Source organism: Aythya fuligula, chromosome 1 (genome assembly GCF_009819795.1).
Source record: "Aythya fuligula isolate bAytFul2 chromosome 1, bAytFul2.pri, whole genome shotgun sequence".
NCBI classification, from domain to species: Eukaryota; Metazoa; Chordata; class Aves; order Anseriformes; family Anatidae; genus Aythya; species Aythya fuligula.
The window spans coordinates 2,540,109-2,562,323 of record NC_045559.1 but is presented as its reverse complement, the minus strand read 5'-3'; the positions used below and the strand labels follow the sequence as shown (position 1 = coordinate 2,562,323).

At 40.3% G+C, this 22,215-nt stretch overlaps 1 protein-coding gene across 2 annotated transcripts in view; it reads right to left on the bottom strand.

Moving 5' to 3' along the window:
- Positions 1-22,215, bottom strand: part of CHCHD3 (coiled-coil-helix-coiled-coil-helix domain containing 3) — a 148,227-nt gene that overhangs the window by 26,708 nt on the left and 99,304 nt on the right. For both annotated transcript variants that reach the window (XM_032200014.1, XM_032200024.1), the window contains exon 6: positions 1,190-1,260. In XM_032200014.1, the coding sequence (XP_032055905.1) occupies positions 1,190-1,260 (71 nt within the window). The remainder of the gene's footprint in view (positions 1-1,189; positions 1,261-22,215) is intronic.

Here is a 22,215-nt window from a genome sequence, read left to right as displayed (position 1 = left end):
TTACCCACCTCTGGCCACAATAACCACCTAAGCTTTCACTACTATTAATACTAATACTACTTCAAATCACAATAAAGTCTCGTTTTGAAATAATCAAAGTCAGATTAGGCAATAATTAGATTTCAAAATATGACAATAACCTAATGTAACAAAGGAAGGAGAAATACTCCCTCGATGGGAATCTTACACTGGTGAGAATAATGACAATGAATGACAACGTACCAGGCTTCCCATCCATAATGGGAAGCCCTCCAAATTATGCTTAAATCACTCCGTGAGTCAATGGTCATTCTCTCCCTCTTGTTTAAGGGACAGATGAGTTCAGTCCTCAGTGATATAAACTCTACATTGTTAATCAGCACAGAAGATTTTATATAAACACTAGAGAGTATTAACAACCCCTGATATTGAAAGATAAAATGTTTTTATCTTACAAATAAGAAGTTGGTATCATTATCAGCAGCTCCAAAAACCCTTTCCTCCTCTTGCCCACCAAAAAACAAACCAAACCAAAACCCAAAACTCTTTTGTTTCCTTTTAAACCCTTCCACAAACCTAAAAATGGTCACAGAATAATTGACTTTACACAGTATTTCTTGGTTACCACTGTGACTGAGGTTGTAAAAGTTCTCTTTGTACCCTCACTAACATGATAAATGGAACCTTCTGCCTAATGGATGAACCAGCAGAAAGGGAAGAGTCCAAGGTTAAGGGTCAGAGTCACTTTGATCCATCAGTTACTGTATCTTCATTTAACCATCCTCAGGACTAATAAAAATTATTTAATCTGACCTTCACTGGTAGGGGCAAAGCGAAGTTGCTAATTTAAATCCTTTCACATCATGCAAGCACAGGATGAATACTATTGTAATGCAAAGCTGGAACTACATTTTTGTTGTTCCACTTTAGAAAAAATGTTAAGGAATGTATTTTTAGAATATTCCATGCATCTTATCAAATATAAATTAATTAGTATATTACTAACTGTGCATCTAATTTCTATGCAGCTTATGGTTACCATGCACTGCCTCCAAATTCTTGAAAATTTTCTCATCTGAATAACCAAGGGCTTTTTCCCTCACAGACCGATAGGATCTACGATAGCAGAAAGGGGAGTTACTCTGCATTTGAATATGGATAAAAAATTATTTCTTTGCCATTTTCAAAAGCAGTGGTAGAAAGGACTTACTTGAACCGGGCTGACACTTCATCAGCAGCTTTTTGGTATTGCTCTGTGGTAACTTTGTAGAATTGGGCGCTCTGGAAAGTTAAAAACAATAAAAATAAATAAAATAAAAAACGTAATAATATAAATTTAATATAATGTCAGTTATATACATGTTAATACCTGGTAAGTAATGGTAATTTAGATATTTTATACATTTCAGTTGCTCAAAAACAACAACAACAACAAATACACCAAACAAAACAACAACGAAAGAACAAGAACCCTCCTATCAGATATTCAACAGACAAAGTTGCACAGACATTTTGGTGTTGTTTTTGCCAAATGTGTCCCCTTGGCTCTGAAAGGTTATGCAAAAGAGATGGCATAAAAAAGAGATGGCATAAATAGAGATGGTTTAGATGGTTTCCTTCCTCAAGAAGGAATCTGCAGAGAAACCGGGGTAAGAATCCCACATTTAGCCCTAGGTGATATTGGAGCCCGTGAAACTTCTCCATGAGGAAAAAAAATCAAAATATTGAAGGTGTACTTCTTTGCGTGTACGTATTTGTGTTACTTACGTATATGTCCCGAGCTAGTCTGCAGGTGATATTCATGTCAGACTTCAAAGTGGCCCAATAAATTAACTATTGCTTGATTTTGTTTTTTGCTCTTTGCCTTGATAATGCCTCTTGCAGGGAGTTCTTTTAATATTCCATACTTCCAAATTGCTTCAATCAGTTATTAATATTATTATTTTTTTCCTGGCAGCTTTGGAGCATATTTTCATCTCCCCTAAGCCAGGGAAAGCTTTCTCTCAGTTCCACCAAATCATTAATTTCCACAATGCAGGTCAGACAAGATTGAGTCAGCAAGCAATAAAACTTTTCTATACATAAAAATGGCAAAGTTTCTCAGTGGGACATACAATATTCAAAGACAAATCACTATAATGTTGTGATGCTTCATGTCTAGATAATATATACCTGGTATTTTTAAAGAGATTTTTATAGCCCTAGCACAGTTGGACTTAAGATGTAATAACTAAGGCACCTGGCTTCACAGTTGGAGGAATAATGAAAAGTTAAAGCAGTTCAAAAGTTCTCTAAAACATTTTTTTTCCGTGAATAGTCAGGTCAATAGGAAAAACAATCTCGCGGAGATGAACGAAGGTTTTGTTGGCACTTGCAAGAGCTCCTCCTTAGCTTTGCAACTCGCAAGTCATCTGGCATCCCAGGAAGTCACGTTAACATGGCAACAAAACTCTGACAATTATACACCGCGTGGTTACACACAAAACCTTTTGAATCCCTTTTTTTAACAACCTACCTGTTGTAGGTTAATGCCATGTTTTGAGGTTATTCATGCCACAACATGATTTTGTTTCTTTGGAGCATTTAGCATACGTGGCTTGAACAATGCAGTCCATGGAAAGTGTCATTCCGATTTTATTTTGGGTAAAATAAGCACTTACACTCACTTAAGACCTTGAGAAAGCAATATGCCTAAAACGTTGCCAGAAAACAAACAAAGAAACCCCATAACTGGAAAGGTCACTCTTCTGAAAGAGCCAAAGGTGACTGTCTCCTCCATCAGTGGGTTAGCAAACACGTCCCGAACAACATTTCTCTGTGCCAAATTATGTTATGAGAAACGCAGGTAAGAAAGGCCACTATGGCAAAAACATTTGATGGAAACTCCAATACAGGCAGCGGTATCCAGAAGAATAAAAGGAAAACTTTCATTCTTTCCATTTGAGGCGATCATCTTCCAAGGTCCTTCCTCGTGAATTATGAACGTGAAAAGTACAGAAATCACCGAAAAGAACATCACCTCCGAACGCGGGTAAAATTGCATTGCGAGCCTAATATTTTACCACAAATTATAACAAATTGTGTAACATCTCCTAGGGTCAAAGGGCATGCACGGATCACAAAGAGCACAGTGGTCTACTGCACTCTTGCTTCTGAGATTCAGACCTAATAATTCATTTGTACTGAAATCAAGGTTTCCACGCATGCGACTTGGGGTCATTTATTTTTCCATAAATCATGGTTGGCCAGTAAGAAAATGAAAATGAAATCCTCCTCACACCAGTGACCCCCTTGCGTTCAGCAATCTCAGCTGCCCAATGACAGTCACATCCAGGTTGCTTGGACATAGATGAAATCAATAGGTATGTGATTAGACAGCAGACTGACTATGGGGCGAGTGCGGACAGGTCACCATTTGAGATGATGAATAGCTCTCTATCATCCCCCAGTCCCCTACGCTGCTAACATTTACTATAATCTTATTTGGGCTGCGATTTATCTTTCTTTTGCCTGATCAATAAAGATGAACACAACAGTTGTAGGGATCGATTGCAATTTTTTATCATTTTCAAGCATGAAGGAGCATTTTTGACACAAAAACAATACTCCGAGTGTACTTGTTCTACTTTTTAATTGCAGCTCAAGTGATCAACGGAGCTGCTATATATGCCCAGAAGTTTTAATCCTACAGTAGGCTCCAGCTATCAAGAAATCATTCATTATTTTAGATAGAGTGTGCCATGATTCTCGGATTAGATCTTCCTTTGAAACTCAGCTCAGGCTCTCTTTAGGAGATATATTCACTATAATCCAGAGACGAAGTATCATTTCAGAAGTCCTCCCTAATCCTCAAGATAGGAATGCAGTGGGCCTTTCTCTAAATAGAGAAGGAAGGGTGCTGTAACATAGCACTGCTGATATAAGTTCTTCAATCTCCAGATGAGTAAGTATCTGTATTTGCGTTGTGTTACGTAGTCTGCATATTCACGTATTGTTCAACTCAAAGTAGAGGATAAAAGCTATGGTCCAATTTGCAGATTGGTCAGTGGCAGACTGTCAGCAAGTAGCTCTGGATCAGACCCATGATCTTAACAGGTTCTAGCAGGTATAAATAATAAAGTAATAAACATACCTTCCATATGTATGTGGAATCTATCTATCCATCCATCCATCCATCAGATCCTCTTAACTAAGCCACTGCAATGGCAGCAAGTGAGCTCCTTCCTATATTTGATTTGGGTCCTTTGGGCACACGCATTATAAAACAATCTTCACTTACACAGCAGTTTCCTCTCATTTATACTCTTCTCTGTCGCTGTTTAACGAAAACATGGCTTTCTGCAGATCTTTGTTACAGTCTCCTTTGTTGCAAGGAGTATGAAAGTACAAGAAGCATGTTATGAAAGATGCAACGAACTTCCAAAAGGGAACAGAAGTGTCAGGGTTATGGCAATTAATCATCATCCCAGATTATGTAGAAGATGCTATTTCTGTACCTGTTATGGAGTTCTTACATAATGTGGGCATGTTGCTTGACTTTAATATCAAAACAAAGTGGCAAATTTGGTTCTTGATGACTAAACTTCAGCTCGTTCGAAGTATCTAGTCTAAACTCATCCTGGAGGTTTTGCTCCAGAATCACAGAGGTTGCTGGCTAGCAGATCTCACGCATTGCAGAGAAAAGCAAGAATGGCTTGAATTATGCTCACTGCCGACATAAAGCAGGCCTCAGTCAGTAGCTCAAAATAGTCACTTAACTTTTAGGCTGCTGAAGCTGGTGGAAATTAACCCATTTGTGTGCACACTGCTCGGTTGCTTGGCTGAAGAAACACTTTGCAAAAAGAAACCGATGTGCCAGGCAGACCCAATTCTGCACCAGGACTCTTGACAAGTATTAGCAGTGTGTACATACAATAAAGAGTAGAACAGGCATGCAATGGTGCTGGGTAATCCTCCAGCACATGCAGCGACTCAAATCCAGTGTTACGCCAAGCCTGTCAGCAGGGCTGAGCCGTGTCATGCTGGATTTGAAGAGCTTAACACCACCACAAATGAAAAAGAAGAGTCCTAATCCCAACACTGGAAAAAGTTTGTGCTAGAAAAAGTTAAGGCTGCCACGATATCGCACCTTACCCACCTCTTACAAGCACAAATAGGACCTGTTATGATTTTGGGTTTAGTCACCATGCATTTCCCACGTGTAAAAAGCTTTTGCCTTCATTACCTCGCGCAGGAACCAGGAAATTTCATTTCTCTGGTGTTACAGAAATGGTAACACTGAAAGACCTGTTCAATTTTGCAAAGTTTGAATGCTGGGAAATAAATAATGGCTGCCTTGCGCTCTGAGCCGTGAGTATACCGAGCAAGTAGGATCGTATGGGGGAACCCCAACAATTACATGAGCACAAGCAGCTATACATCAGAGATCCAAGACAACTGAAGAAGCACACTGCCTTTATTCTGACATTTTCCAACTTGCAAGTATTTGAGCTTAGCACATGGTTACTCTTAGCAGGTAAAGTTAAAATTAAAAGAAATTTGAAATAAAAATAAAATAAAATAAAATAAAATAAAATAAAATAAAATAAAATAAAATAAAATAAAATAAAATGATTAAGAACCAGCTAGGAGAGAGAAAAAAATCCAGTCCTTTTCTACCTGAACTAAGCAGTAGGGTAGCATATTCCCAATAGCTGCCAACCTCTCTACTGGGCTGCCTCAATCCAGTGGACTTATTCTGCCACCCGTGTCCTTTTAACTGTATTTTCTATCCCATGTCTCCAAAAGAGAAGCCTCCCCTGTGAAGTCACAGCCACCTTCTCACAGCATCTTTCAGTTTTGTACCCAAACCCCCTCTTTCAAGCCATGCCTCCGATGTCGTGGCTTATGTCTCTTGTACTTTCAGGCTCACAAAGCTGGCAAGATACGTTGGACTAGGGCTGTTCTTCCAACAGCCTCCGTTTTGGGCCAGCCAACACGGATTGTGACAGCACACGGTGACATTCCATGGATTGTGACAGCACACGGTGACATTCCCCAAGGTGCGAGTCATCCCCAGCCTTTGCTAGCACGTGGGTATTAGCAGCAGCCAAACACTGTAGGCAATGCTATTTTATCCCTGCTTATCCACCTGGATCTGTACGGCTGAAGGTTCTTGCTAGATAAACAAACTCTAAGCCAGAGGAGGGAGAACACTTTTAATAAACATGAATTGATATTTTTAGAGGAGTATCAGTTGTTCTGCTGAACGGGAGTAGGACTTCAGGCACATTTTCCCAGGAATGGCAGAAAACAAAATGCAGAAATCATCCAACATCTGCCCAATTTTAGCTTCTTGGTTCAAAATTCTTTACCTATACTCCCAAAATTACTTAATCAGCACTTTAACAAATATTGTGACTTTGTGTTAAGTTACCGTGCAAGCAATAAGCAATTCAGAGGAGTTCTGTTGAAAAGCCTGCAAAAACTCGTAGAAGTGGCTAATTTAACACGTGCCTGTAATCTAATTGGCCTGAAGAGGACCGGCTCGTGTTAAGTTACTCAAATGCTTACAGCTCAAAGACTAACACAGGATTTAACCAAATTAAAGTCAGTAATAAGCAGTGTTTGCTATGCCTCTCCTTCCGTACCCTTCTTTGCAAAGAAAGGTTGGGATGTGTTGTTCCTGTGGTAGAGGTGCCTTTTAAAAGCTACCTCCAAAGAGGGAAGAGTAGGCTGGCATTCTGAAAGAGAAGCTAAAGAAAAAGAGACCTGAAATTTTAATTTTAAATCTACCCAATTTCCTGATACATACACAGCCTTTGCAAGGATATGTTGCACTGTAATTCAAGAAGAGAAAAGTACGATCTATGGGAAGAAGCATTTTCATCATGTTTGACCCCAAAATAAACTTTCCTGAACAAACGTAGGAGCAGACACTTCTTAAAGAACATATTGTGGAGGAATAGGAGAATTATTATTTAGCTAGACAGCTCTGATTTCAAAAGTCTGTGTAAGGAAATAAAGTCCGCCAGAACCAGGGAAGGTCAGCTGTTTTGTCTGCATGTGGGACCTCAAAGCAGAAGTGCATGTTTTACTCTCGGCTGAAAATCTTCAGATTTCAAGGCCGACAAAGTTCTGAAAGATCTCGTGTCATCCAAGCTGATAAAAGGTTGTCAAAAGAAGCAAGAGAACTTGAGAGTCCTCATTTAATTTCACTAAAGATACCTCACCTACAGGCACTATTTTATAACAAACGTGCTGGAACTGTTGTTACTGCAGACATGCCACGACTTCTTTTTGCCATTGAAATTTTCCTTTTAAGCCCTTTGGCTCTCAAAAGCCCTGAAGAGATTCGGTATGAACATAACATTCATGCAACCGATTTAAGTTTTTTTTTAATTTAATTTAATAGTTATGTAGTTACCAGTTTATTTGACAAAGAAAAAGACGTGTGACTTCCACACAAAGGAGACAAATCTGGCCTTTGCTTCAAGTTAGTGCTGTGAAAGACAAAAATGAGCACAGCTTGACTTCAGAGCAGCTCAGCACCTGCTCCACCCACCAAAGGAACGAAGAGCTTGGGCTGTTTGGCACCTTTGAGAATCAGGGGAGAATTTTTAATTTAAAGACTTCTTTTTCCTTGTCATCCTCCCCCACCGAAGGACTCAAAGCATCGGCAGGCAAAGATTATCATGTTCCCTGAATGGCAAATTGGAAAGTTTTCTTTGCCTCTTTTTCATCCATCGCTGCTGAAGCTGAGCTTTCTCTTATCCCTTAATTGAACTTCTGGCCGTTTCATCTCAGCGTCTTTTACAAACTCATTTGTGGATAATATGAAACATTTTGTTTTATTCATTCTGTTGACACGCAGCCCGGCACCTGTATGGATTTAGATGAGAAGATTTCCAAAGCCAGAAGGAAGGAATGGCTCTGAAGCCTACGGAGGTGCTTCACGGATTTCAGCCCAGCCTCAGGACCACCACAATCCTCATTTTGTTGAGGTTCTGCAAAGCAAGGACAAGCAGCCAGGTGCAGCATCACCTGCCCAAAGAGATCTGTCCTAGGAGGTGTACAAAGGAAACCCACGGAAAACGAGTAAAAAAAAAAAAAAGAGAAAACGTTTTGAGTAGCAGGAGGGACTGTGTAAGGTGCATGAACACGCCCCACTGTCATGCAAACTACAATGTAAAAGTAGATACCTAGGATTCTTTATCAAAAAATGCAAGATTAATTGCTACAAGAAATACCCTTGCCCCTGAAATACCCTTGAAGCTGCCACTAAAAGCAACAAATGAGCAAAAAGTAGAACTGGGGAAGCAGGAATGACAAAAAGACAAAAAGACTATCTCTTGGAGTGCTAAGCAGTGTGCATATATCTAAGCTCCAAATTATATTAAATTACCGCTTTATAAATATATGACCACTTTTATTGCATCTTTATTTGAATTAAAAACCTCTATTTGTCTCTGAATTGATTTTAATAAGCCATGGAAAGCCAAGCATATAACATCATACAGATTACCAAACAATACCGCATCTTTATTCTACCTCAAATGCTATTAAAATGATACACGAATGAAGTAATTTCTTCTGAAACGTCATCAGATCAGGCCTTTGCTCAAATCTTTAGCCCAGTTATTTTTGTACAAGTTACCACTTCTCCCATTTGGTCCAGCTCACTATTCAACCATGAGGTGTATTTTGCAGCTCTGGAGATGAAATAAAAGAGGTCCAACTCCCCACTTAGAGAATCTGCATACATCTTATGGTTTCTGTTCTCGTTGGGCTTATTTATGTGCTATTATGAACCCATTTTGAGTGAGGGACTGACCGTGTTTGGTATTGTTTCGCCTTCATCAGAAGATAACACCTCAACGGTGGACCAAGGAAGTTCAATGTACTTGTTTCAGAGCTGAGGATATGACACATTCAGCTTTTACGGAAATCCACCCAAATTGAGCACCTTTCCCTACGGGAATGCTGCTGCCCCCAACAAAACCAAGTCTCCAATTCTGAGCTCCAGCACGAAGATAATTTCCAGAGCTGCAAACCTTCCACGGAAGCACCCAAAAGCTCCCTTGATGGGAGACTACAACCACGTTAGGATGTTCAGGACAACTCAGAGATGTTCACAGAAACAAAAGACACACGGACAGATCAGGGGACAAGCTTTCATAGCAGGCAAGAACTTTAACTGCATGAAAGGGGAGAAGTAGCTGCCAGGCAGGGAGGGAGGAGACAAACTGAAAGAGAAGCCCCATGACTTCGAAAAGCTACGGTAAGGATTTGGGATCTTGGGCTAAGACTACAGAGGACATCCAGACGGTAAGGCCATGACCTATTTTCAAGAGTTTGGTGGATTTTGCCTAGAAATATGAATTTCCTGTGCTGGCTGAAATTCAAGTGCAAATTCCCTCTCCTCTGTCCCTTACCCCCAAGTCTTTACAGAACCACTGTGGTCATCTTCCCCTTACATCCTGCAAGAAATTGGCTCTGGACCAGAAACAGGCTCCTCCGATGGAACCGGTGTCTGAATTATTGAAGAGGACTTTGGACACCAAAGCCATCAAATAACTGTTTCAACAGAGGGATGAAAAGGCAAACAGGTACCCAAAATAGTACTGAAGAGTACCGCGACCTACTCAAACAAAGGAAAAACACATACTGCTTCTTGGCAAACGCTCTGCCAGCAGACAATTTGCTTCCCGACGTGATTTGTTTGATTTCTTTACATGTGTGTTTGTCAAAGAGCATGCAGTCGGTGTGCAGCAAGTGGGGTACAGCACTTAACTCAGTCATCAGCAGAAAATGGGGAAAATAGCTCATTCTCTGACCTTTTCTTTTGAATTTCCACTCCTGTTTTTCAGGCACCGCTAATACCTTTAACTGCAACTATTAATGTCTCTAAAGTTTCTCCCAAGATATGCTGCACTTCACGTTTCTGCCCTGGTAGAGCATTGATCTCTAATTTGTTAACGCTCAGAGCTGCCAAAGAAAATGAAAACCTTTGTGAAAAGGACAAATCTATTCAAAATTCTTACAGCTATTCAGCCAAGCATCTAATCTGCATGTAATTGTAGTACGGTCTTTAATACAACTGTTCTCAATCTTAGAGATGCATGTGTAAATGCACAACTATATTTACATCTCCTGCTGATGACAAGATGCCTAATCTAAATCATTCTTATTTACAACTTTTCTTCTCAGCCTCACCCCTTTTCCCTGTGACACGTTATAAACTGCGTTCTCCCTAAGGGTGCTCGTTGGGTGTTATTTCTCCACATCCTAAAGCAGACTTCTCCCCAGCCTCTGCCCCCAAAATTACAGAATCACAGAAGGGTTGGAAGGGACCTCTGGAGGTCAGCTGCTCCAACCCCTGCTCCAGCAGGGCCACCCAGTGCCCAGGACCACGTCCAGGTACCTTTTGGAGATCTCCAAGGAGGGAGACTTATGTCCCATGTTCAACTTGGTGCCCACCAAGTCCTTCCCTGCTGAACTGCTTCCCACTTGGGTGCCCCCAAGCACGTCCTGGGGCTGGGGCTGCTCAAAAACACTCACCAGTTTTGCAGGTGACCCAAACCAGGCGTACATGCTCTGGGAGGAGAAGCCAATGGAGCATGACTTGTTCAGCCTGGAGGAGAGCAAGTTTTTGGGGAACCTGGCCGTGGAAGCCCTAAAAGAATAATATCAACAAGATGGAGAGGGGCTCTTGACTGATGTGCACAGTGGGAGAACAAGAGAAAATGGCTGTAAATCGAAGCAATGGGGGTTCTGAATGAGTATAAGGAAAAATATTTCCTTCCAAGTATAACTAAGGAGGGGACAGGGATGTGAGAGGCTGTGGTATCTCCAGCCTGTGCGACTGACAAGGATCCAACTGCACGTAGCCCTGAACAACCCTCGTCTGTCTTCAGTGTTGATCCTGCTCGGAGCAGAAGGTTGTACTTCCCAAGGCCCCTTCCAAACCGAGTAATTCTATGAATATGTATACCTACCCTCAGCGATATATCTGGTATCAGAATGAAAATCTATTTTGGCTTGTAGATGTGCAATCTGCTCTGCAGCTGTACGTGAAATTCATCTTGTGGCAGAAGCCCAACATAAAGAATCAAGGATTGGCTACATCTTCTTTCAAATGAATGGAAAGTAGCTGGGTTTAGCTTTGTTTATTAGATCTACCACTAGCACTACTCAGTTGCCTAAGGGCATAATGAGTGCAAAATTACCATTTTTTGAAAAGCACAATGCAGCCACAAATAACACTTATGCACCAACCGTCAGAAGATCAAGAATAAAGTTCTTAAAAGAAATTCTAAAATATTCCGTCGCTCGCAATCCAACAGCCCCAGCAACAATGTCACCTCACATGCTTGTCCTATATCACAGATATTAAAAGTTTTGTCTTTGTTTTGCTGAACTGATGGCAAGTTGTGCTAACTTTCCTCAGCACAGCTAACACAGACACTGCATTTAGACTGAGGAACAAGTTTGACTGATAGAATCATCGAATCCTAGAATCATTAAGGTTGGAAAAGACTTTCAAGATCATCTGGTCCAACCATCACCCTCCTACCAATGTCACCCAATAAACCATGACAGTACCAAAGCCTTCACATTGTGGAAAATACATTCTGGGTATCCAGAGGAAAAAAAAAAATCAGCTTATCACCCAGAACCAGTTCAATATCTGCATTTGGTCAGATCAAAAAACTTGTGGGGATATCGATGGCCCAAGTGTTGTATGTGCTGGTATCTGTCTGTCCACATCACTGTCAGGTGAAAAGATTTTGATGATGCCAGGATCAGAAAGTGAGTAAAGAGGAGGTGAATATGCAGAGACCATCTGAATGTGCCGAGCATATGGTGAATAAGGAGAGACCACTGTGCAAAGCTCACGACCCACATCAAACTACCTACAAGATATCAAGGCAGAAAGTCATTTGTTCACAAAGCAAAACTGTACAAAACTGCGTATAAGTAACAGCTTTTGGTGATTATGAAGTGACCAAAGTACATCAAGGGCAGCTTCCTACAGCTTCCTTGAACACCCTGTGTGAGCAGTGTGAAAACATCATGACTGGTACAATACAAATGCTGAAGATATAAAAAAAAAAAAAAAAAAAGAAAGAAAGAAAAACCTGCTTGGTGAAAAAATATTGCATGTATTTGTTTAGATGACTGATGATGATTGTTCAGACAATTTTTAGTATCAGAATCCAAGCCAACTATGCTTTCTACTCAGTCTAGATTGAGAGCTTTGCTGATAATTGGTGAAGCAAGAAATGAAACGAGCTATGAGCATGTTTAAATCAAGCTAATGTGAGAATTCTTCAATGCTCTTACAGCAGCACATCCCAGCAGACTTGTTCTGTTTGGAAACAGTCTTCTGAAAGAAGCTCAGCCAAAACTAAGGCAGGTGGCCTTCTCACTCAAAAACCTGCTAAATAAAAAATCCAGGACCTATGAAAAAGAAACTGATTAAGTGTTTCAGCATGTCACTGTGTAATAATTAGCACCAAATACGCTGTTTCGGAAGTTAAAAATGTGGCTCTGTTGCTCTCAGTAAGGCAACACGCTGCAAAATACTTACCACTAAGATATGTTAGGGCAAATAATTCAGATGCAGACCCCCAAAATATTCACAATTTATAGCTATGTTTTGTGACCTCTGAGGATGATTCCCACTGTTTAATGGGCTTCTTCTTCCTGTATTCTTTGCAGGTGCTATATATTTGAAGCATCCATTTCAGTTCTTCCTCCCGCAGTGTCCAGTGCATTTTTCAGCCTTGCAACCTTCCCACAGATATTTAATGTATGTTCTCTGCTACATAAGTATATTCTTCCAATGGTCACTTTATAGTTTCTTTCCCTTCAAAGAAAGGGAATTCTCTTTGTATTTCTCTGGACACGCACAGCCCTTTGCAGACTCCCTCAGTAGACTGAACAGATTTTTAGATGCCTCTTGAGAATGCAACCTGTGTTATTACACAGGGGACTATGTAATAGTCCCAAATAGCACCAATTTCTTTTAGCAAATGAACTCAAAACTTGTCTCTGCATGTCAGTGCTGTTATTATGGAGCAAGTCTGCTCATCCCCTTGTGCCTGGGCTGGCATCGGACCATGGGACTTGTCTCTGAGGCTGGGATTCATCACACCCAAACCTCAGCTGCCTGTAGATAGATGGTTAAAAAACGTTTCCTCAGTATTCAACAGGAACACACAGGAACAGTATCAGGGCAAGTCATCCCCTCGCCAAGATGGAACGGATTGATAACCTTTCAGTGGCAGCTATCTCTCAGCAGCAACTGCTGAGTGACCCCAGATATTTAATGTAGACTAGAGGGTCCCATTTTAAGCTAAGCTAAAGAAAATGCACCCTACACACACAAATTACACAGCCACACATCTCACCAAGGAGGATATACAAAGATACCACGATTTTGACTGACTTCTCTGGGGCAAAGAGTCTGTTACACATGTGCTATGCCAACATAATCACAAAATAATACGTAACAACTGAGAAAAGAGTTACAGACAGTGGCTGCAAAACACCAAAAACCTAACCACACGGTTTATAATTCTTCATTCCTTACAGCAGCAGGTCTAGCTAGTCAAATTATACCTCTATATTAATTAACACATTTAACTTCTCCATTTTCCTGATAAAGACATGGAAGTATTTGCAAGTTTTGTTTTTTTTTTTTTTTTTTTTTTTTTTTGCAGTTTACTCTAAATAAGACATCATATTAATATAACTGATGGGTGCATTCAGAATTATATACTTCATTTTGTTCTCGTCTTAATTATATACTTCATTTTGTTCTCGTCTTTTCCCCTCCACAATACCAAACAACACTACTCAACAAAAACCCTCATATTTTTGATTTAGCCAGCTATTTTAAACTCACTATGGATAAAGCATCCTTTTTGTTACTATGCCTTGTAGGGTCTACATCACTGTAGGCTTGCCAAATACTACAGTAACTCTTTACAGTGCTGAATGTATTGCTGTAATTATTTATCCACTCTCCAGAAGTAATGAGTAGCATGTTAAAGTCCCTGAATCAGCAAGTTTCATGTTATCATGCCAACTCAGATTAATTTAGGATGAATCTTCAGAGGTCATCTCATCCAGAGCAGGCCCAACTAGGCCAGATGGCTCAGGATATTGTCCTGAATATCTCCAAGGATGATCCCATTATATTACATCTGTGTCCTATGGATCACGCCACCAGGAACTGCGTTTATGCTACCTGCACACTGAAGCTTCCTACTTTTTCTCTCTTTTCAAATTAATTCTTAAAGCCTGGCCAAGGGAAGCAAAATACTGCATTAAAAATATTGCTGTTCAATTCAAGGCTACCTGAAAGGCAGCTTTCAGGTCCATGTTCCTGAAAACTTGTTTAAGTTGCAAGTAGTCATATAAAAAGTATCATCCGCCCCCACAAATATTGTCCATAAATCCTTGTTCTGTTAACCATCGGTAAAACACCCACTTCAAAAATATTCCCCACATAGTATGATCCAAACACGTGTAGCATTTTACACTTGATCTTCCAATATAAAAATCTTATAAGGACTAGGTTTTTGTTGTTTTTTAAAGAACTTCTTTCAACTTGACAAGTATCTGTAATCTCTTGTCAATTCATGGCAACAATTCAATGACAAAAAATTGACTGAAGTTTTCTGAATTGAAATAGTGTCATTTTCTGCTGTTGAAAATGCGTTTTTTTTACAAAGCTTCCCCACTTACTCTAACAAAAGGAAGTCCAACCTGCACTGCGATGCGGTAATTCGACTTGCCTGTACCCAGCAAGGTTTTGTTTTGCTCAGCTGAAAGCCTACTGGACAGGCACAAGTGTCTCAGGTTAGCAAGTCTCCAATGCTCTCCACATTATCTTAGACTTTTACAATTAAAGAAAGTTTCCAAAAATTAAGTAACAGTAGCAGCAGTAAATTCATAACAAGGAAAGAGATCATGAAAACTGTCTGAAATGTGCAATGGTTTGCATTAATTTCAAAGTGTATTTTATGCTTGCATCATATCCTTTGTTTGGGTTAAATAAATAAATAAAAAAAACAGTGTACCTAGTTCTGTTATTAAAAGGGATAAGTCAACAAAAAATATTAACTGTTTTTCCTGTAAACACACCAAATTAAACAGCTTCAGCTACAGAGGCAGAAACTATCCCAAGGTGTCATTGGTACGGACAGATGGACACGCTCTAGGCATGGCATCCCCTGAAACAGCGGTGCCTGGAGTCCTGCTTTAAGACCGTGGCTCTCCTCTTCCAAAACTCCCTTTCTTTTTCCCTTATGCTTTATTGAACAATAGATAGATTCCAAAAAAGATCATTTCAGCATGTTGTGTTTGTTGTGTTCACTTCCAGTGTTACCTGCTGAATGCAAAACAGTGGGATGTAGGAATCAAAATAAAAAAAATAATAATAATAATTACAAAAAAAAAAAAAACAGCAAAAATCTCAGTATTACTGTTATAATCACAAAAGTTATGTACATCCAGCACCTAACTCTACTTTAAATCCCACTAAGTAGGAGTTGCTAACAAATAACCTGAGTTATTATTCACTACAATCTAGAACAGCCCTTGATTCATACTTCTGTGACTTGCACGATGCTGCCTCAAGGCACTGAGCAGTAACACATGAGCAACACCATAACCACCTGGTACGAAGAATGAAGATTTTCTATCTTAAAAACAAAATCTGTTCCAAAATGCAGCTATGAAGCAGGCTTTAAAAGCCAGCTAGATGAGTTAAACAAGAAATGAGCAAAGGGTAACTTAAAATCATGCCCACAAATTTCTAGATACTGTACTGATTAAAATGGTTAACTCAAAACCTTACGTATGTTAATTTGCTTACTTTTGTCGACAATAAACATGCAATAGTTCATTTTATAGAATTTATCAGAATTAATTCTCAATGGGATACTTTGAGGATGACGTTGCTGTTCTTGAAGAAATTGAGGCAAAGGAAAAATAGTCAATTTTCCAAGGTGTGAAACAGAAACAGGATTATCAAACAGATTTTCTGTATGTTTACCTGCTATTCATAGGTACAATTGACATTTCTGCAAAAAACCTAGAGGTATTTGCTGTAGCATGGGTTCAACGTGCAAGTATTTGCACCTGTAAAAGCAGTAATTACAGCCTGGATCATGCTAACCACTGCCAACCACTAGGATGCTTTTACTTTGGAGAACTATAGGCCAGTGAGGATTAACTACAGAAACCAGTGGCGAGCTTGGCACAGAGAGACATCGGAGCTGGCATGTAGCAACAATTATCTGCAATGCTTTTAAAAATACATAAGGCCTCAGCAGCAAAAAGAAAAAAAAAAAAAAACAATTCTGTATTATTGCCACAGCTTATTAGGAACAAGAAATATCTTTGGGCTTTATGTTTAATAAATACAGGGACAAACAAGCAATGAAATTTGTTGCAGGATGAGCGTCTAACTGGATTCCAGTGGTACCAGATATGGAAAACACTGAAATGTTACCGAGGTAAGGCATTTTAAAAAAAAATGGTAATTCTTCCTTGAGAATTAGACATATGTTTGAACTCCTCCACTAGGGTTCATTTGAATTTGCTTCATAATTACTCCAGCTATGTTTTTGTGTTTTAGTGCGCATAAATACATATTCCGCCGTGATTACGGCCCACGGTAATGCAAACAGTTAAACTCTCTGACAAGGGGAAAAAATAAAGATTTCAAAAGTGGCAGGAGAGTATCTACTCATTTCAAACACATGATTATCTTCCCGGATTTCAAAAGGAAAGGCCTTTATAGGTGCAGAAATATGCATGTGAATAGAAACACGCTGAAAAGTCTCAGCTCTCAGGTATAATGCTTTGCAGTCAGAGAGGCATAAGATGGGGGAACTTTCAATTCCCCCTGACATGCTGATAGAGTGCTGAGCATGCCACCAGCCTTGGGCTATCCCTTCCCCTCTCCAAACCAAAGGCTCTCCACCACTTTTGCCAAGCTGGCCATCCTGATTCAAGATTAGAGCCACAAGCAGGCAGCCCCACTGGACCCACAGCACAGTTATCAGCCACGGGACCCACAAACAGGCCGAAAACCAGCTCTGTAAAACAGAACAGAAGAAGAAAGCCTTCACCTCTGAAATATCAGTGTAAAGATCACACGTATTTTTGCAGGAAGGCTCTCACAAATACAGAGCTACAGAGCTGCGATGCCAGCTGTCTGTTCCTTCTCTTTTGAAGGAACGGGGAGCCGGGGATTTTAAAGGAATCTGGGTAATGCACAAGACAAATTGGTTTTGCTCTCTTCAAAGCAAAACCTTCAACTGAAAAGAAGTTGTCACCGGGCTTGTCACCGAGTCCATTATTGTGATTTTCTCCCCTTCTATTCTCTCCAATTTTCTTCCTACAGCCCTCCTGCTCGTCTTGAATTTGAGCTCCTTTTCCCACCTTTAGCGCTCACGCGTTGGTTGCGGGGAGCTTCGTGGGTTAATGCAATGCAGAAAAAACTGTGCTTAACCTTTCACTCCTGCAACAGAGCCTGGCCAAAGCTGAGATCCATGTCACAAAATCTGGTACATTTACCTTCCCCTCTCTGTTTGCTGTGGGCTTAAAACGTGGCCACGTCCTAAGAGTTTGGTTCAGTTCCTCCTGTGGCTGGACTCTCCCTGATGCTAAGAATATTGCCACAAGTGCTCCTGGGTTGGACTTGATCTCTTGAACACTATAAGCTGCTATGAGGACGATGATAATGCCTGCAGAAGGGGCAGAACGCCAGCCAAAGCCCCATTTTCTCAGATGTGGTGCAACCGTGTCCTTTCCCCCAAGGTTTCCTGAAGAACAGCGCACATAAAGAATTAGAAACGAGAATTAAATCTGCTGTCCCTTTTTCCTTATATGCACTTAGAGACAAATGGAGAACCATCCAAACTTTGCATGAGAAAGGCTGTGTCTGAATCACAGCTCATTGTTCAGCGAACCTAAAAGAGCCTCCCGAAATCCATCAGCTGCCAGATGTAAATGGCCCTTCCCTCGCGCTCCGGCTCGGTGCCTCTGTGCTGAGCCAAGCCCTCGCTCCAACCGAAGGCCAAGTTATTAAGAAATTGTTTGTCGCCTTAGATTGGATTGATCATTTATTTCCCAAATTCCTTTTCCCATCATTTACTCATTATACGCCTCCTTCTGATGTAAGAGGACATTTATTAGCTCCTGCATTTATTGTGCTGGCAAATGGAAACATTCTGCAGCATTTCCTGGGGATTCTCTCATTTATCTATCAGTTACGGGACTGAAGTATTTTTAGGGGCAGAAAAATTAAAATATCACTCAGAGTGACAGCAGTGAAAATGAAGTCGGTGTGTGCTTGGGAAGGGTATTTCAGCCTTCAGCTTTACCAGGCGATTTACAAAAACGCAGGGCAACGTTTCACATAAACATTATTGCTTCGTAATGAGAAAAATTACTAACCGCTGCTTAGGCAGAAAAGTGAATGTTTTAAAAAGAAAGGCTGCTCAGAGAATGTTTTAATGCACATAATGTCACTGATACTCCTCTAAAGAGAAGGTGTATTTAAATAGGGTACTTATTGTTTTCAAAGGCACAAAAGAGAGGGAACAGAAAACAAGTGAAAACAGGGACTGGTCTGTATCCTGCTTCTTCACATCCCTGCTCAGCTTGCCCAAAAGCAAAATTACTGGGCCAATCCAAATCAGTATGTAATATATTAAAAAGCTAAATACTTTCAAGGGAATACATATCTGTTAGATTCCCAGGAAAGTAAAAGAGACTAAAGAATTGCTCAATTATTGATCAAATAACGAGTAAAATCTCTAAAAGAAATCCTAAAATTTAGTATTTTGCCTGTCACATGATTCAACTCACAGTTGCAGTATTTTCTAAATGTTACCCTGACAAAGAAATCCAAGTTGTTTTAAATCTGTTGTTAACTTAGTACAGCTTTTGTACCAAATCTTCATCTTCTGCAAAGAGAAGAGGGTGGGAGGAGGGAACAGACCTGGGGAAAAATGAAAGCCGCTTATTCATTAACCACACATATGTTAAAACATTTTGCCATACCCTACGAAACGCGATAAACACTGCCTTTTGACATTCAAATGACAAATTTCTTTGGTTTGTTCCCTTTTGCCTATTTAAACATTCTCCCTCGTGATACTTTTCTTTGCTCCTCAGGAAGGGGAAGGGGAAAAGCGCAGCTGAAACTATCAAGGAAAACAGATGCAGACACAATCACTAAGGGTGACTTAGGCAGTGCTGGCGTGTTTACGCTTAAACTGTATGCATCCACTGATTTGTATTCATTAAAGAGAGCAGGACTGGATGCACAAACCTCTTAGCCTGACGAGGACTCAACATGTGCTCGTGGGGGACAGCCGTCCCGGGGAGAGATGCGTGGTCAGGTCCCGCTCGCTGCCTTTTCCAGCCCTAACATCAGACACAGCCAGTGGGAAGGAAGGGAAAAGGTGTTCTCCAGCTCTCCTGATGTGATGCTTTCACACGTGGGAATGAAGAGGGAGACCAAAGGAGCTGCCCAACATGCTGCTGTGGTTTCTTTGGCATCGCCCCGCATGTTCCCACTGTCTCATATTTTATCCTCATCTGCATTTTTTATTCATAGGATGAACACACGCGTATGTGTTCAGACTCCACAAGCACCAAGATTCAAGCAGCTTTAACACAAGCTGAAACAATCGCCGAGAAAAACAGTGATTAGCAATGACCAGTTATCATGGGAGCACGAACAAATCCCTATTGTTAAAACACGGTAGGAGGCCAATAAATGCTGAGATCCAGAGCGATGATAATGGTATAACAGAGGAAGAGTTAACAAACATGCGTGATTCAAGCAGTGAGGATGTAAAAGCTGCAGGACCAGAGCTGGGTTTATAAAAGAAATCATCTTTACAAAGCTACACAACACTCAGGTAAACATAGGGCACTACATAAACAGCCATTACCCGAAAAACATTATTTCACTGTATCTAAGGTCAGTAAATCCTGTATTAATTACCAAAATCTCAAAGGGTTTGAATTTTGGAGGTTTTGAGCATCCACATTTCCAATAAAAGTCCCTGCTCGACCACTCAGAAAGCTCTATCCAACCTCTCCAAGCACACACCTGTGAAACACACACGGAGTTTGGTTTTCCCTTGGATCTGAAAGCTGGGATTTCGCTTGGAAAGAAACACCATCCTCCCTACCTGAGGAAATGTCAGTGCAGAAACTCTGTAGGAAAGGACACTGGGGTCGCCTGTAGGCTAAGAGAGAGACTTCAGCATGATTTTAAAACAGCACTGTAGGCCCCAAAGCACAATGAAATAAAGCAGAAAGAGTGGAGGCTTGAGGTTGCCTATAAAAATAAACAGCATCAGATGAAAGGCCGGTAACTCTTATGAGGTTAGCTCTAGCTGAGACTAGAGGTACAATATCAAAGTCAGCTCTGGCCAGCGATGCGAGAAAAATGTTCTAAACCAAAAACTACTCAGGAAAAGAAAGTTGCAAGAACGCTGATGGGCTAGAGAAATACACTAATGGAAATAAAATAAAGAAAAAAAGCACAACTGCATTACAAGGAGCAGTGCACATTTGAAAAAAAGTCTTGAAAGCTCACACGGAGTCTCAGCAGCGTGGATGTATTTAAGTTATGATTTTACAGCCAGCACACTGCTATCCCTAGGTCTTCTACACATTTTTACAAAATGTATAAGCGTGGAACTATCTGCCTTCTGCTCCAAACTGAAAGTCTGGAGTACCAAAGAAAAGGGAAAAGGGAAGAGGGAAAAAACGGGAAGAGGGAAAAGGGAAGTGGGAAACCATCCCCAAATATGTTTTTGCACATGTGGAATAAGTAAAAAAGGACTGCAAACAAACTATATGGGATTGCTGGCTACATGTGAACGGTTATCAAGCATCTTACTGCACAGGGAGAAAAGCTCAGTGTTTTACTTATCACACGTCTTTTCCTGTCTCCATTTATATAAAGACACACATGCAGAATGGAAAAATAATCTATAAACAAACATTCAGAGAAACTTTAATACCTACTATTCAGCGTGGAACAACTCGTTAGTTTGTTATTAAGCAGCATTTCAGCATTGCTATTGATTGGAGATGTGATAGTGAAAGATGAGACTGAAAGGGGCATTTCTTAATAGGAAAATGTCTCTGAACAAACATTTTCAGTGATTTCAGGGGAAAAATATGGATGGGTATGTATTTAATAACTCAAAACACATTAGCTGCTTATTCAAAAAACAGTAAATAAAAGGTAATGAGCAGAAAAAAAAAAATCACGGCTTAAAAACAATTATTTGGAATAATGATTGTGGCTCGGCAAGATACGGAGGTAGTGCATTAATGCAGAGCTCCAGTCAGAAGGCTGCAGCTCCGTCTGTCTTTGTCAATCAGGTGAAGGTTTCAGATATTGTAATTGGTAGCAAGTTTCCTAATCTCAACCTGCCAGGCAAGAAGCGCTCCACAAAAGCTCCATCCCCAAAATATAATGAAATTTGAAGAGAGAAATTTTCTAATATTGGCAACATGAAGCAAGATCACAGGTTGGGTTGACAGCTTTATTATGCTAAACTGACAAAAACATTACGCTTTGGTCAATACTAAGAAGGGGGGGGATTCATGAGCTGTATGGAAATACAAAGCATCGGGAAACTATCACGAACTCCTACTTTTATCTCATTGGTGCAGCACATGAGCTCAGGCATAGGAAAGTCTCCTGGCCCAAGCACAAAATGAGAAATTAATGTACGTTGGTTCTACGCTCATGTCTCCTGCTGCACTGATTCGGGCAAAACTGTAAGAACTCTCTGTTGCAGTTGAATATCCATTAAAAAAAAAAAAAAAAAAAAGACACCAAAATCATTATTAATGAATTATATTATCTCTGCAGGGTTATGGTATGATATACTGTACTATTCATCCAATGGAAGCCATGATATATTTTATTGATCTACCTGAAAAGTGTTTGGAAATAAGTGTTGTTTGACCTTTTACTTTTCCTCTTATTCTTGCTGAAGTCGGTTGAGGAGACTGAACTCAAGTACAGCTGGTAGATCAATGTGATGCTTAGGTGGTTTTGATACACAGACAGAACCACCTACTCCAGCAAATACCAATGGAAGCTTTTCCCCATATCTGCAGCTCTAAAAAAGAGCCCCAGCTTGTCAGGTCTGGATAGTGGATAGTTTTTATTAGGGTAAGTGTCCTTACAGC